This window comes from Chiloscyllium plagiosum, chromosome 1 (genome assembly GCF_004010195.1).
Source record: "Chiloscyllium plagiosum isolate BGI_BamShark_2017 chromosome 1, ASM401019v2, whole genome shotgun sequence".
Lineage (NCBI taxonomy): Eukaryota > Metazoa > Chordata > Chondrichthyes > Orectolobiformes > Hemiscylliidae > Chiloscyllium > Chiloscyllium plagiosum.
Genome location: NC_057710.1, coordinates 60,711,329 through 60,729,277, shown reverse-complemented (window position 1 = coordinate 60,729,277; position 17,949 = coordinate 60,711,329). Strand labels below are relative to the sequence as shown.

Sequence of the window (17,949 nt, the reverse complement as noted above, 5' to 3'; positions counted from 1 at the left end):
TATACTTTGATGATTCCAGGATTCTATAACAATTTTCAATTTTTACTCAAAATGCAAGAGAGAAAATAAAGCAAATCCTGAGTGTTTGATGCACTATAGTTATAGAATAGAATCCCTACAGTTTGGAAACAGACCCTTTGGCCCAACAAGTCCATGCCGACCCTCCGAAGAGGAACCCACCCAGATCCATTCCCCCACCCCACCTCTCGACATTCAACCAACCAATGCATGTAACCAACACATCCCTGAAAACTATGGGCAATTTAGCATGGCCAATTCACCTAACTTGCACATCTTTGGATTGTGGGAGGAAACCGGAGCCCCCAGAGAGAATCCACACAGACACAGGGAGAATGTGCAAACTCCACACAGACAAGTCGCCCGAGGCTGGAATCGAATCCAGGTCTCTGGCACTGTAAGGCAGCAATGCTAGCCACTGAGCCAGCGTGCCATCCATATTGACAGGAAACTGTCAATATTATCCATTTTAATTATTTTAGTACAGAGATCATCAATTTTGTCTTAAGAGGAACTAAATAGGAGTTACTCTCTATTGGTGTGTTGCAGGGCTTCAGGACTATGAGATTCATTAGCAGTGACTCACTTTCCTGTGATTTGATTATTGCAGTATTTCCATATATTCCCATAGTTTACTAATCTCAAACCACAAATCTTTACCATCCAACAGCAAATATGAGGAAAATTTAACATTGTATTTTGACCTAGTTTGTTTTTGTTTACTAGGACTGCCATATTAGTCAATGATGAGACAATTATAGTTTGAATTATTAAACTTTAGAAACACAACACAGTGGTGGTGGTTTAATAACTGGAGCAAAATTGGATAGGTGCATCAGGACATACTCAAATGCCATTGGCCAGTGCATCAAATATAGATCTAGATAGTCTAGTTGTAGGTCCTCCAGTGTCTTACGACATGCTGCTTCTACATCATCTGGGTGATGCTTGGTGTTCCAAAGTTTGGATGTAATGAAAATGTCCTCCCGCTTGATAGACTACAGAAAAACAATGAGGTAACAAAAAAAATTAATTCAATTGACTTACATAATCTCTTTGCTGTTTTATGATATAAGCTCCAATCGCCACTGAATAAAATCAGGAACGGATACACCTTCTGGGGAAACTTGTTTATTTGTGCACCTATTGAGACTTTGATCAGTAACATGCAATCAATATGACACTAGGTCATGTTGTCACACTGGTAATCACACTTTCTTGCATATTAGAGCAGAAGTTTGATTGGTGATGTGAAATTAAATGTGTGTTTAGTATACACAAGACTTGAAGAAATAGTTCAAAGAAGAAGTAAGAAGACACTCCAACACTTAATTTTTCTTTTAGATAAAGCATTTTCAGTGCCAGTCAAGAAATGGAGAGTTGTAATGATGGGGAATGTTGGGATGCAAGGGGGAAAAAGAAACATCAGAAAAGTTTAGAACAGACCAGAAAGGTGTGGTTTCATTGACAGTCACTAAATTGATAAGTATTTAACATAAATTACTCAATGTAGTGGCTTTATTAATATCTAAGGACAGCAAGGCATTGTAGTTGCTGCTGGTATGCGAACTCGAATAAGAGAATTCAGAGGCAGGTATCCCGTCGCCAAATCACCCTGCATTTACATGTAGAGAGTCCTTGACACTGATCCTGCTCCCTCAAAGCCAGCTCTGAGAGTGAACAACATATCTGACACTCTTGCTTTTATTTGTCAACCAGGGTTCCCTGATAGGATCAGGTTAACAGCCCCAATCAGAGAACTCATTCTATGATGTTGACCTGGCTCACCTCTTTACTACAACATATATAACTATATTATTAGACAACTTGGAAGATATAGCAAGTGCTGAGGGGAGCCTGTAAACATACAGTACTTTGAGTTCCAGAAGGCACTTGATCAAAGGTTATTGTGGGAAAAATAAGAACTCATGGTGAAAAGGGATAGAGAATAATTAAGTATTTAGACAATAGACAATAGGTGCAGGAGTAGGCCATTCAGCCCTTCGAGCCTGCACCGCCATTCAATATGATCATGGCTGATCATTCCTAATCAATATCCTGTTCCTGCCTTATCTCCATAACCCTTGATTCCACTATCTATGACAGCTCAATCCAACTCTTTCTTAAATGAATCCAGAGACTGGGCCTCCACTGCCCTCTGGGGCAGAGCATTCCACACAGCCACCACTCTCTGGGTGAACAAGTTTCTCCTCATCTCTGTCCTAAATGATCTACCCCGTATTTTTAAGCTGTGTCCTCAGGTTCGGTACTCACCTAGATCGTGGAGCGATTACTAATGAACTGTTCCAATATAGGAAAATCGCGTAAACACAGCCCTTGGCAAAAAGGAATATTCAGACACAGAATGTCACAAACATTTCTACAATCCAGGAATTAAAAACAGCAGCAAGAGAAAATTCAGACAGAGTAGCAGCCAGGAGACATTCCCTGAAGCTGCCAACTCTATGTAGACCCCAATATTTTCTGATGTTGCTGAGAAACCAAAACCCAGAGATCCGAAGCTGTGAGAGCTGGCCACACCCATTCAGGCTGCATTAAAATAAACCCAAGGTCTCCCTCGCTGTTTACCTGTTCTTAACTAGCCAGCTGGTTCAATCTCTCTCTTAAAAGAAACCAGGACAAAATAAACTCTTAAAGCTGCAGCATCATCACATTTGTCAGCACATCGAGCTGTCCAACAGGAACCAGAGGTAACCCAATCCGGCCCTTTGCCATGTCCAACCGGACAAGGAAGAAGTAATTCAGTCCTTTGAGTCACTTACACAGAAACAGAATGAGGCCATTCAGCCTTTTGACCCACTTATACAGGAACAGTAGGAGGCTATTTAGTCAGTTGAGCCACTTATATAGGAACAGTAGGAGGCCATTCCTACCTCAATGCACTTACACAGGGGCAGAATAGGATAATTGGTGCTGATCCTGATGAATGGCTTATGCCCAAAATGTTGACTCTCCTGCTGTGCTTTTCCAGCAAACCACTGTCTACTCTGATCTCCAGCATGGGCAGTCCTCACTGTCTCCTAATTGATGCTCTAACATGATGAACAACTGGAGCAGAGGCTGCACAGACAGATTGCTCCACGTTGTACCTCGTGGCGCCATCGCTCATGATACACGCGTGGGACTTTAATGTGGTTTACTCGCGGTGAGGGGGGAAGTCATATGTCTTGTGTGAAGTCTCAAGAAGGCATGTTCCATCTCCGAGGTGACAGCCTGGTGTTCTCTATGTTGGGCGAAATCTGGCGGGAACGGTTAGCTGTTTCAGATGGAAGGTATTGTGGCTGCTGTTGGAGATTGTGAACAACATAACGTTCTGTACGGGTTCACATGCCAATTAGATTAGATTGCTTACAGTGTGGAAACAGGCCCTTCGGCGCAACAAGTCCACACCGACCCACCAAAGCGCAACCCACACAGACCCATCCCCCTACATTTACACCTTCACCTACCACTACGGGCAATTTAACTTGGCCAGTTCAGCTAACCTGCACATTTTTGGACTGTGGGAGGAAAGTGAAGGAAACTCACACAGACACGGGGCGAATATGCCAACTTCACACAGAGAGTCACCTGTGGCAGGAATTGAACCCGGGTTTCTGGCGCTGTGAGGCAGCAGTGCTAACCACTGTGCCGCCGTGCCGACTTCTCATCCATGTGGGAGAGTTAATTAAGACATATAAACTATTAGGAAAGTCACGTTAGACTGATGAATGGACTCTCTAAGTTCAAATAATGCTGATCTTATTCATGTTGATCTTGTCTAGTGCTTGTCCTATTCATGATTCGGAGATGCCAGTGTTGGACTGGGGTGTACAAAGTTAAAAATCACACAACACCAGATTACAGTCCAACCGGTTTAATTGGAAGCGCACTAGCTTTCGGAGCGACGCTCCTTCATCAGGTGATTGTGGAGGGCTCAATCGTAACACAGAATTTACAGCAAAAACTTGCAGTGTGATGTAACTGAAATTATACATTGAAGAATTGATTGTCTGTTAAGCCTTTCATCTGTTAGAATACAGTGATAGTTTCACTTCTTTCATGTGTAAATCACAAAACACTTTTTTTGAAAGTTGCATTCTCGGGGGAACACTTCAGTGGTCCAGAACACTCAGCCTCGGACTTTCGGGTGACCATCCTCCAAGGCTGACTTCGGGAGAGGCAGCAGAGGAAAGTGGCCGAACAGAGGCTGATAGCGAAGTTCTGTACCCATAGGGAGGGTCTCAACCGGGACCTTGGGTTCATGTCACATTACAGGTGATCACCATTGCACTACACGCACACATAGAGAGATATTCCTACACACACACACACTCACATACACACGGACACAGGTACACACAGACGCGCACACAGACACCCACGCACACCCTTATAGACACATACACTCCCATACATGCACCCCCTCACAGACTTAAGACACTCTGCACTCACTACACACACACACTTCCTCACACTCACAACCCCTACCTCAGACAGACACACACAGACAAAGACCCACATGCACACATATATTTTGTGGCGTGAAGTTTTTTTGTACTTGCAGAGTTACATTGCACTTTACTCAAAAACTGCTTACATTCATAGAAAACTCTGAGCTCAAAAACTGCATGAAGTTATGTAAAATTCTGTCATCGCACTTTTTAGATTAGAATCAATCTAAACATCAGGGCAAAGACAGAGAACACAGGGGGCTAACACCTTCAACTTATTGTCTATCTATCACCATTGTTAACAGCTAACCCGCGAATGCAATTTATAAAAAAAGGGTTTTGTGATTTACACATGAAAGAAGTGAAACTATCACTGTATTCTAACAGATGAAAGGCTTTACAGACAATCAATTCTTCAATGTATAATTTCAATTACATCACACTGCAAGTTTTTGCTATAAATTCTGTGTTACGATTGAGCCCTCCACAATCACCTGATGAAGGAGCGTCGCTCCGAAAGCTACTGTGCTTCCAATTAAACCTGTTGGACTATAACCTGGTGTTGTGTGATTTTTAATTTTGTCCTTTTCAGTGTATCCTCTATGCCTTACTCTGTCGAAGTCTACTTCCAACCTACGATCTGCCTGGCCATGCTTAATATGATCTGCCTCCACTGCTCATAAATAAAGTGTTTCCCTGTACTGAGGTACATGTGGCAATAAATCAAACCAATCAATCCTGAGTGACGTATGGAATTTCTCACCCTATCAATGTCTTGTTTGGAAATAAGTGATTGCTGCCAGTCCTTGTGTTTCAGCATCGCCATTTCTTCGTCTCTCACAGCTCTACTGATTAAGCACTCTGCCAATGTGCCAAAAGCCTTGTCTACCCGTGACTCCAATCTTAGAGAACCATCCACTGAACCCCAAGGTCTCTCTGCCCACTCCACCCCTTAAGACCCTCCCATTCACCATGAAACTCCGACCTTGAGTTGAGTTTCCAAAATGCAAGACCTCACACGTCTACATTAAACTCCATTTGCCATTTCTCAACCTACATCCCCACCTGATAAAGGTCAAGCGGCAATTTCTGATAAACGACCTTCAGCTGGCATCTGTGGCTGTACTGTCTATTCAACAAAACCCGCTCTGTCTTAAAGTGACCGGACATGATTTCGGCTTCATAACACCTCCCCACTTCAGGAAAAAAAAAAACATGAAACAGCAGGATGAAAAGATGGCTTCATTTATTTTCCTCTAATTCTTAATCCCATTATTATGAATTACAAAAGTATTAATCTCATCTATACAAAATATATTAATTTTGCACACATAACTAACATTGCAATGAGTCAAATCTTATCTAAACTTTTTCCTTTAAATCTGCGATAACCCATCTGCTATCACATTGTAGGACCCACAGTATATACATTTTGTAAGTTTAAAGTCGGTAAAATAAGACTGCAATGAAATCCTCTTATATTCTGTTCTTTAAATATTCAAAAAAATGCGAGAGATTTGTCATTGTCCACGATCATCTCTGACAATTTGTTTATCATATAAACATTAAAATATTGTTAGTCCAGTGCGAAACTTAATCATTCCTTTTCAATAATGGAGATGTTGCATTTTTTGTTCTGGCGGATATTGAGTTTTTTCGGCAAGTAGCTAATTGGCCATTCCATATATTGTCAGTCCAGTGCGAAACCTAATCATTCCTTTTCAATAATGGAGATGTTGCATTTTTTTTTCTGGCGGATATTGAGTTTTTTCGGCAAGTAGTTAATTGGCCATTCCATTCCATCATCATTTTACTGTATCAATACATCTCCGAGCCCTATATCCCGAGCATCAAATGCAATTTTCAAAGTTTTTCAAAATATTTGGTTCAGCTAAAACTGGTGCGGTGATTAATCCTGCTTTAAAATTCTCAAATGTCTCCTGGCATTGTTCTGTCCACCACAATTCTGTGTTCTTCTTTAATAAACCCATCAGAGATGCCAATACGCTGCTGAAGTTTGGAACAAACTTCCGATAGATTCCACTCAGTTCCAAAAACCGAAGCACCTCTTTCTTCGAGGATGGTCGTGGAAATTCCTCAAAGCCCTTCGTCTTTGTGTTCCATGGGGCCAACCTCATATGGCCAATGTAATGTCCCGACAACGTCACCTCTGCCTCCGTGAATTCTGTTTTCTTTAAGTTTATTACCAAGTTTGCTTCTTGTAATCGTTCAACATGCTCTGCCAACTGTAACATGTGAGCTTTCAATCACTTGCTAAAGAACACTACATCATATAGATAAACTACACAATTTGTACATCTGGCCACAACTCTGTTCCTGAGTCTTAAATGTGTCTGGAGCATTATTCATTCACATGACGTACTCTAACTTTTTTTGTCATCTCCGGTATCTTTAAAAGGTAGTTGAAATGACTCAACATTTTTTAATTTGAAAGGGGCGAGTAAACCTGGCTTTGAAGGGATTTCCTACCACTGGTGGCAATACCAACACGTCATCCCCACGGGAAATCGTCAAAGTTTCAGAGTTTTTATCTGCCACCTGCTTCATTCCATGCTGTGTCCTCTTCAGGTGCTATTTAGCTAACTCACCTACGCCATCTAATTTCTCCCTCACCTCAGATACATAATCGAAGTGTAAGATCTCCGATTTCGGTCCTGTCAGTTTATAGTTAATTAATTTCAAAGGACCTCTCACTTCATATACGAATATTAACTCAAAGGAAGTAAAGTGAGTAGATTTATGTGGGGCATCTCTAATGGCAAACAATATAATGAGACACCTTTATTCCAATCATTCAGGAATTCTGACAGTACGCCCTTAATATCATCTTCAGCATCTGATGCCAACTTTCCAAAACTCCCTGGGATTCGGGATGCGATGCAATTGATTTAAACTGAGTGTGCCGAAGCTATCCAAGATGTCCTTAAATAGCTGGTAAAATGAGACCCTTGGTCTGACTGAATCACGCTGCGTAGCCCATAGCGAGTAAAGAAAGCTACCAACTCCTCCACCTCCCCTTTTGTCTTAACACTCCGTAATGGAATTGCCTCTGGAAATTTGGTGGACACATCCATTATGATCAGCAGATATTGGTTTCCACTTTAATTTGGAAAGGGGAGCGACACAACTAATTATAACCCGCGTGAAAGGTTCTTCGAATACAGGAATTGGCAACTAAGGTGCTGGTTTTAATATTGACTGTGACTTACCTACCATTTGGAATGTATGACATGTACAACAAAAATTAACCACGTCCTTGTGCATTCCGGCCACTAGGAATGCTTTAGCCTGAGTCTTCCGTGCATCAACTCCTTTAGCTTTTTCTTTCGGTTTTCCTTCCTGTTGTAACTTATGACAGTGGGATCTTGTTATACACAGTCTGGAAAAATCCCTGGGTATTTTTCTTTTAATTGCCCAGTTCCCTGGTCTTACTTTAGCTTCACCACCACAAGGGGTGCCTCTCCTACCTTGGATCCTGCTAAATCATTCCCAAGAATAAACTGCATTCCTGGAACTGACACCCTGTCACTCAATCTCACTGTTACTTCCCCAAACTTGATTTGGCACTCCAACCTAATGTAAAACAGGGAATGCTTAATTTCTGTCCCCATTCCACAAATTATCACGCTGTTGAGTAACATGTCAGAAAGATTAAAAATACTTCCATCTCTTGCAATTGGAGGCCGAGAGAAAGTGAGGACTGAAGGTGCTGTAGATCAGAGTTGAAAAGTGTAGGGCTGGAAAAGCATAGCAGGTCGGCAGCATCCGAGGGGCCGGAGAGTTGACGTTTCAGGCATAAGTCCTTCATCAGAAAAGTGCGGGGTAAGGGAGGGGGAAAGGGGTTGTGAAATAAATAGGAGGGTGGGGATGGAGCTGGGTGGGAGGTAGCTTGGAAGGCAATAGGTAGATGCAGGTGGGGGTGATGGTGACAGGTCAGAGACGAGGGTGCAGTGGATAGGTGGTAGGACATTTGGACCTCTCAAACTATACAGCATCAACGTTGACTTCATCAATTTCAAAATCTGCGCTCCCCAACCTCATCCCAGATCCAACCGTTCAACTTACCACTGCCCTTTTGAACTGTTCTAACTGACCATTTTCCTTCCTATCTTTCCACTCCACCTTCCCCTCCGACATATCACTGTCACTCCCACCTGCATTTTCGTATCTCCCTCCCAGTGACCCTCCAGCCAGCCCAGCTCCTACCCTCGTATTTATCTTTCAGCCCCATTGTCCCCCCCGCCACATTTCTGACGATAGGTTTATGCCTGATATGTTGATTGTCCTGCTCTTCGGATGCTGCCTGATCTGTTGTGGCTTTCCGGTTCCTTGCTTCTCAACTATTAGCTACTGAACAGATCCCGTATCTTGCAAAATTATAACTTATTGTCCTCCCCCCACACCCCATTTTTTCTTAGTAAGGTTTATCTACGGAGGCAAATTCTTTATAGATATCAGGCACTGACTCCATACATCGCCCCTGCCTCGGGTGTGCACTCTCTTGCAGCTCCTCGGCTCTACTTGGGGTCTCCTTTACCAGGTTCACTCATCCCACTGGCTTAAACTTTTTTGCCACATCTTTTCCCAAAGTTTCTTCCTTCAACCCCCAGCACTGTGTGTCCCAGCTTACTGCAGTGAAAACAACTTTTCCTAGTGCCCTTCTTAAATCATCGCTACTGTAATTTTATGTGTTCTGCTCCGTTATAGTGAGAACGCCTGAGGCCGTTCACCAGCTTTCAACCCCCTTGGGCTTCTTTTTCACCGGTGGTAAACTATTGCCAGTGTGCTTTTCTCTATGTTTTGTAGCGTAGGATCTGCCCTTCTCCCAATTTCTATCCCTCAACAGGATGAAAATCCTCCCAGAAACTAAATTTCATCTCATGCACCAATGCATACTTAACTGCCATTTCTGCTGCGCTTCTCACTTCTTGAACTTCCTGTTCATTCACATGAATTTTTACCGTCTCTGGAAGTGAGTCTTGAAACTCGTCCAGCAGAATAATCTCCCATCGGGCCTCACAGGTCTTATCCATTTTTATGGGCTGCACACATTTATCAAAATGACTGTGGTTATTTCTTTCAAACTCAATATAAGTCTGACCTGGTTCCGTCTCTATATTTCTGAACCTCTGTCTATATTCTTCTCGTACCAATTCATAAGCACGCAAAATAGCCTGTTTGACATCTGCATAATCTCTTGCTCCCTCATGTGACAGCACTGCACAGACCTCTCAAGCTGTGCCAACCATCTTAGTCTGAACGAGCATTACCCACGTGTTCACCGGGCACGCCATCTGCCGAGCCAATTTTGCAAATGAAATAAAAAAGGTTTTGGCATTTCTCACACCGAAATATTGCAATGTATTAAGACAGTTGTATACATCCCTAAGTTCTCCCTTCATTTTCATTCTTCTAATTTAACTTTCTTATCTCTAGGAATTCCCTGGCTGTTCTATGTCTGGCTTGCCGTATGATAGTAGTGTTGTCCCAGTCGAATTCATGTTGCTTGTTGTCTGCGTGTGTGGAAGGACCCGATACCCAGCATGAGCAAAACTAATGTAGTGTACAAAATACTATGCAAGGACTGCACAAAACACTATATAGGACAAACAGGAAGACAGCTAACAATCCGCATACATGAACATCAACTAGCCACGAAACGACACGACCAGCTATCCTTAGTAGCCACACACGCAGACAACAAGCAACATGAATTCGACTGGGACAACACTACTATTGTAGGGCAAGCCAGACAGAGAACAGCCAGGGAATTCCTAGAGGCATGGCATTCATCCACAAACTCCATCAACAAACACATCGACAGACCACTATAAACACCGGAGGAACATCAAAGAAGCGCTTCGCAGGAGGCTCCCAAGCACTGATGATGTCGCCTAGCCAGGGGACGAAACGTTTGCAACAAAAACTGCCAGCTCGGCGAAGAGAACCACAACAACGAGCACCCGAGCTACAAATCTTCGCACAAACTTTGAATCTACATGTTAATTCTAAAAGTATGCCCTACCTTTGTCTTTCTAAACTTGTTAGCAAATTTGTGAATCAGCTTCAAACCTCAAAACCTCTTTAGTAATGTTTAAAGCCATTTCTTTTAATTTAACCAACCACAAGGAAACAAAATTAAATGAATTTTGTGACCTGTTTTATTTGAAGATCTAGGTCACTAACTGCCAAGTGATGGAATCTGTTGGGACATTTTGCACCCCAAATCTGTTCAAATCTGTCCAAATCCTGTACGGCACGCCCTCAAACCGTTCTGATGGCGATATCATGTCTTTTGGTGGCTAGTTGGTGTTCGTGTCGCCTGGCAGCACAACAACAAAACAGTTCAGCAGGATGTGAGTATGAAAATTGAAGTATTCCCACATAGAAACCAGGTTAGGTCACTGAGTGCAGGCCTGATGAGCGAATGGGTCTCACTGAGAATTGGGGAACAGACAGCATAATTACATTGCAGATATTGCAGCTCGAAACTGCGTATTCATGTAGTGCTGTAGACCACAGCATCAGGAGAGGCAGACATGCATTAAACCACAACCTGTAACTTTTTGACAGGATAATACCTCAGTCAGCCATTACCATCAACACCCTCTATGGCTCAGTGCAACAAGGCCACCCCACCCCCTCTGCCCGTCAGTCTGTCCTTACAATAACACGTGTAGCCTTGAATATTCATTTCCAAGGCCCTGTCCGCTTGAAGCCACGTCTCAGTTATCCCCACAATATCGTATCTGCCAATTTCCAAAAGAGCCTCAAGCTCATCCATCTTATGTCTAATGCTTCGGTGCATTCATGTATAGTATTTTTAATTTGTTCCTGCTCTCACCATTCCCATCAACCCCTATCTCACTCAACCTTACAGCATGATCCCTTTCTGAGTTTTCTGCCTCATTGATACAGTTGTCAAGTTTGTGATACAGATTTTTAATCAATAAGGGAATCAAGGGCAATGGGAGAAGGCAGGAAAACAAAATTGAGCACCTTGAATGGCAGAGCAGATTTGATGAGCTGAATGGCCAACTTGTGCTATGACTTATGGGCTTGTTAAAAATGTCTGATTGGCAGAACTGGAGTCACACAAAAGTATGAGTCTCAACATTTTACAATTTACATTAATGACCTAGATGATGACATGAGCATAGTGGAAAAGGATGTTGTTAAGAAATTGTCCTTTGCTTTGGGCACTCTGTCCATCTGTTCCACTCTCTCCTCCTCCCCCTATGTCAACAGCATAAATTTTCCAGTTTTCAGCTCTGAAGATGTCATATCAAACTCAAAATATTAACTGTCCAAAAATGCTGCCAGACTGGAGGTTTCTCCATTTTCTTTTTATTTCAAATTTCTAGTGTATGCTGTATTACCTTTCATAAAATTAAAGATGTTGTCTTCAGTTATGTAGAGTACAGGTGAGACCACATTTCAAATACTGTGTGCAGTTTTAGTCTCCTTATTTTTAAAAAAAGCAAATAAATTAATTGAAGGTGATTCAGAGAAGTTTGCTCGATTGATATCTGGAATGAGCAGGTTTTTCTTATGAAAATGGGTTGGACAGGTTGTGCTTCTTTCCATTTAGAATTTAGGAGCATGAGGAGTGACTTGACTGAAATGTGTAAGGATCTGAATAATCTCAACAATATACTCAACAAAAGTATTTTTCTTCTTGTGAGTGAGTCTAGAACTGGGGGGGGGGGGGCTGCAGTTTTAAAATTAGAGGTTGCCCTTCAAGGACTGAATTGGGGAAATTGGAACTCTGCCTTGGAAGGTGGTGGAAGTAGGATCATGGAATACTTTTAAGGCAGAGGTAGATTTTTGTTGTGCAAGGGAATTGAAGTTTATTGGGGGTAGATGGAAATGTTGAATTAAAAACACACAGATCAGCCATGATCTTGTCGAATGGTAGAGCAGGCTCAAAGGGTCATGTGTATCATTGGGTGTGCTGGAGGGTTTTAGTACTAGCTAGCCTTTGGAACTAAACATTCTTTGAAAAAAAATAGGTACCTTAACTACTCATCAGATCAGGTAGCATCTGTGGAAAGTAAAACAGTTCCATTTCATATTTATCTTAAAATTAATTTGGCCATTTATATGGGGGCACAACTTTCCTCTGTCATTACTATAGCAAGGGGAGATCCACTCGTGCCAACTGGATAAGCTAACACCTTTGGTTTCCCATTTTGACCTCAGTGCAACGCCATGGTGTCTCAGCCTTCCAGCCATCTTATCTAAGTCCTGTCAGCCCGCAGCCAACAAAAACTATCTTTTCCCCTTACCTTGGTACTTGGCTCCAATAGCCTGTCTTTTGTCTCAGCAGTGATCTCTGTACTTGTCTGGCACTGCTGGGGCGCTATACAGCTTCCACCTAGTTAAATGGAGACAGATCTGATGGCAGACTTCCTTTTAATGAGCAGAAATCCCAGGTAAAGCCAACTAAGTGACTGTGGAACACCCTTCCTTCCCATGGGCAGGCTTTGCATTGTCTTTTCAGTCGAGATTGTGGGATGGCAGTATCCACTGTATGCTATAAACTCTAGCTGCATTGTCTCTAAACCATTTATTTCTATTCATGTCACAAATTGATCTATCTCATTGTGATGATATTTGCTGATGTACTATTGCTGTGCTCGTCATTATACTGCTCCATGGCTTTGATCTATTTTAATCAAACCATCATAAATCACCAGTGTTACTAATTTAAAGAACAGTTAACAAGTATGATCTACCAAGGCGGTGCAGCAATAACAAATATGGGGTCGTAGAAAAGAAAGAGGACAGGGATTAAATTAAAATGGAATTGAAGGGAGAAATAATGCACTCCAGCCTCTGCAGTGCCCCCCTCCTTCTGAAGACTTTGAGGATAATATCTTATCTTTTATTCTTTAAATTTCAACATTTCCTTTACCTGAACTCCCTCTTTTTTAGTTTAAACCCTCTCCACATTCATCAGGACCATTTATCCCAGCCCAATTTCAGTGGTGCTCATCTTGTCAAAATCTATCCCTCTTTCAATTGGATCAAAATCTCAACTTCCCACACAATTCTTTGAACATTGTGTTTAATTCTCCAATTTTCGTGACCCAAGTCAATTAGCCCATAGCTTGGAGAACAATCCAGTTTTGGACCCTAACCTTCAAAGCTTTTCAACAGAACACTATTGGTTGTATCTGCATCAGTGTTTTCTATCTGAACTACAGGGAGTTGGTAATGATTAAAAAGGTAAGATGATCAATTCACTGCGAGGAGGCTCAAGTGGAGTGACAGCACCAACATGGGTTTTTTGGTATGAACAGTCTGTTTCTGTGCTGTTTAACCAATGTAACCTTCTGTACAAACATATGAACAAGGAACAAGAGTAGGCCATTTGGCCCTTTCACCCTGCTATGTGATTCAACAAAAGCATAGCTGATCTGATTTTAACATTGACTCTATGTTCCCAATTATCCTGCATCACTCCGTTAGTCAAGAATCTATCTACTTTTACCTTAAAAATATTTAAAGATTCTGCATTCAATGCCTTCTGAGTGAAGGAATTACAAAGATACTCTCTGGGAGAAAGAAAAATTCCTCCATATGTCTTAAATGGGCCATCCTTATTTTTAAATTGTGATGCCTAATTCTAGATTCTCCAACAAGAGGAATCATCTATTTCACATCCACCAGATCAAGTCCCCTCAGGGTCTTGTATGCTTCAATTACAACCTGCCTGACTCTTCTAAACTCTAGAGAATACAGGCTGAGCCTATCTTGCCTTTCCCCATAAGATAATTCATTCATTCCTGGTATTAGTCAAGGAAACCCCTCTGCTCTCTTTCCAACATATTAATATTCTTCTGTAGGTACGGTAGACAGATGCGGTCTCACCCAGGCCCTGTATTTGCTCTCCTAACTGTTTTCCCCATGCACTTCCTATCATTCATTCGGGTGTCCAATGATTTGCTCACATTATACCTGCTAAAAGTCTCTCTTTTCCTTTTTATCCAGTCTTGAGTGTTTTCGATATCCAGGCTGTCCTGCGCTTGTTGTTCCTGTTTCACCTTAAAGGGAACATGTTGGGCTGTACTTGCTAATGCCATTTTGAATGCCCCATTTTTCTGTAGATTTATTGTCTTGCCTGAAGACTGTACTTAGATTCTCAATGTACAGTTGCCAATCCTGCATTTCCCTTAACCACATCTCTGTAATAGCACACGTGCCAATCGACATTGTTAGTTTAATGCTAAGAGTATTATAGATTAGGGCCATCCAGCTTTGCCTTATTCCCTTGTGATTCCACATGGCTGAACTTTCTCTGCCTTGATTCCTTTACTAAGGTATGCTGTCTTTATTGTACTAATACGGCGTCCCTTCCCCCTGCTGAACCGGTTTAAATTCCTCCCAACATGGAGCCTGTCTGTTCCACTATCCAATTAATTCCTATCACTATTGCTCCTGCTTCCTTCTTCCTCCCTGCCTGTGCAGTCAGGACGCTTGTGGTGTCAGAAGCTTGGGTTTGTTAGTACTCCCTTGAGCAACCAGTTCCCTAGTCAGCTTCCAAAATGGAAAACTGATTTGGAGGCCGGACTCTAGGAGACTCCTGAACTACCTGCCTGATTCTCTGACTATCCAGTGGTCACCCATTAGCATCTTTCCTTCAGTTCCTTGAACTGTAGTATGACCACCTCTCTAAATGTGCTGTCCACAAAACTCACAACCTCACAGATGTGCCACATTTCTCCGGCTGCTGCTCCAGTTCCGAAACACGGAGCTCAAACTTCTGCAGTTGGGAGCACTTACTGCATCTGCATATACACACACACAGTCATCAAGGATTCTGATGGGGCCATGACATCCCACATGTGACAGGTCACAAATTACACTCAACTGATCCCAATCATAATTTATTTAGTCTTGTTATTTTTTCTAATGACTTAATCTTCAGGATACTCCCTTTCCATTAACTGTAATCTCTAATTCACTGACATTTACTTCTATCTCGTGGTTTTCCAGTTAATCCCTTAATCTTCTCCTGCCCTTGGTCTTCTCCTGCCCATACTGCTCTGTGAAAATATTTAGGAAAACAGAAGAGGAGATACAAAGAAACATCTGCCACTCTCAGTTACTGAACTTCCTCACCACTCTGCAAGTTGCTTTCTTAAGTCTGTCCTGACAAAGCGGCTGCGCTGCAAAAGCTTGTGTGTTTTCAATTAAACCTGTTGGACTATAACCTGTTGTCATGTGACTTCTGGTTTTTTGCTGGTTGTACAGAGCCTTTTTTTAAATGCTCCACCTCAGCTTTTGCAGGAACTGGTTTTAACCAGATTAGATATTAACCCCAGTTATCCATCCAAGCTACAGCAGTACTATGAGGCTGTTTTTTGCTTCTCATCCCTAAAGCTGTCTATCCTTTAGAAGTAAACCTTACTAAACCTTTCCACAGGAGCTGAATGCAATTGAGTACATGACAAAGCACTCTTTCAAGGTTTCCATTGATAGAAAAGGATTCTACTCCCTTAACATACAGATCATTTGTTACCACAATAACCAGATAATGAAGCTACGCACTAAATATCAAGTAATCTGTTTTAAATCTTGCATCCTGGACCACTCTGAGGTGCCAGCTTTTGTTTTTGAAGTCTTTCAAAGTGTAGTCAATCTGTGGAATTCTTTACTGTCGAGGCTGTCAATGCTGTGTTGTTAAGTATATTCAAGCCTGGGATAGACAGATTTTTAGTTTGTAAGGAAATCAAGGGTTATAGGGAAAAGTCAAGAGGATTGAGGGTTATTGGATCAGCCATGACCTCATTGAATGGTGGAGCAGATTCAATGGGCTGAATGGCCTACTTCTGCTCATAGGTCATATGGTTTTATCAAAGCCTACAGCTGTGTCTGACAAATTACAACTTCTCACTCACTTTCTGCCCTCAGCCTTTCCCCTCCCTCCCAGAACAAAGATAGGGTTCCCCTTGTCCTCACTGATGGTGCTGCCTGGCCTGCTGTGCTGTTCCAGCAATAAAGTTTCAACTTTGATCTCCAGCATCTGCAGACCTCACTTTCTCCTCCCTCCCAGAACAAAGATAGGGTTCCCCTTGTCCTCACTGATCAGCCTGTGACTCTCTGCATTCAAAGGATTATTCTCTGCCATTTCCGATACCTCCAAAGTATGCTGCCACCAAACATCCTCCCCGCCATCCCCATCAACATTCTGGAGGGATGTTCCCGCTATAACACCCTGGCCTACTTCTCCATTACACCTAACATTCCCTCACTCCCCATGGCACCTTCCTATTCAGTTACAGAAGGTGTAACACCTCCCAATTCACCACCTCCTTACTCACCGTCAAGCTGAAGCAGCATTTTATTTGTACTACCTTCAATTTAGTCCACTGTATTCACTTTCATAATGCACCCTCCATTCCAATGATGAGTTCAAACAGAGGTTGAGTGACTGTTTTTAAACGGCTCTCTCTATAGAGCAGTAAAAATGACCTTGATCTTTCAGTTGCTTGCCATTTCACTAAACCATGCCAATGTTTCTCTCCCGAGCCTGCTGACGTGTCCTGAGAAACTCAACGCAAGCTGGAGGAACAGCACTTCATTTTCTACACCTTCAAAGCTATTAGCACTCAACACAAGAGTTCAACAACTTCAAAGTATGAACGCTGTTCTCCATTTTGAATTACCAACCCCCAACCCTCTCTGGATCTGGTTTGTGTCTCATTATCTTTCGTTTCATTGGAGTTTATCTATTTTTTCTTATTGAAGCTTACATATTTTCAAAGCAATTTTTACATCTCCATTTCTCCTTTACCAGCATGAGAACTCACTTTGCATTTTGCTATGAACATTATCACATTCTGTTCCACTTGCTGCTGCTTCCCCTTTGTCAACAACATAAAATCCATAATTTCCCAGCCCCTTTCATTCCCAAAGAAGAGTCTTTGGAAGTTCCCAAAGTTGAAATATTAACTCTGTTTCTTTCTCCATAGAACTAGCCATTTGGATACAGAACTGGCTCAAAGGTAGAAGGTAGGTTGGTGGTGGAGGGTTGTTTTTCAGACTGGAGGCCTGTGACTAGTGGAGTGCCACAAGGATCGGTGCTGGGTCCTCTACTTTTGACTAAATGATTTGAATGCGAGCACAAGAGGTACAGTTATTAAGTTTGTAGATGACACCAAATTTGGAGGTGTAGTGGACAGCGAAGAGGGTTACCTCACATTACAACAGAATCTGGACCAGATGGGCCAATGGCTGAGAAGTGGCAGATGGAGTTTAATTCAGATAAATGCGAGGTGCTGCATTTTGGGAAAGCAAATCTTAGCAGGACTTATACATTTAATGGTAAGGTCCTAAGGAGTGTTGCTGAACAAAGAGACCTTGGAGTGCAGGTTCATAGCTCCTTGAAAGTGGAGTCGCAGGTAGATAGGATAGTGAAGAAGGCGTTTGGTATGCTTTCCTTTATTGG

At 42.2% G+C, this 17,949-nt stretch overlaps 1 protein-coding gene across 4 annotated transcripts in view; it reads right to left on the bottom strand.

Moving 5' to 3' along the window:
* akr1a1a (aldo-keto reductase family 1, member A1a (aldehyde reductase)) overlaps nucleotides 1-17,949 on the bottom strand; it is a 68,141-nt gene that overhangs the window by 22,920 nt on the left and 27,272 nt on the right. For all 4 annotated transcript variants that reach the window (XM_043687816.1, XM_043687794.1, XM_043687824.1 and 1 more), the window contains one exon: nucleotides 865-1,016. In XM_043687816.1, coding sequence (XP_043543751.1) covers nucleotides 865-1,016 — 152 coding nt within the window. The remainder of the gene's footprint in view (nucleotides 1-864; nucleotides 1,017-17,949) is intronic.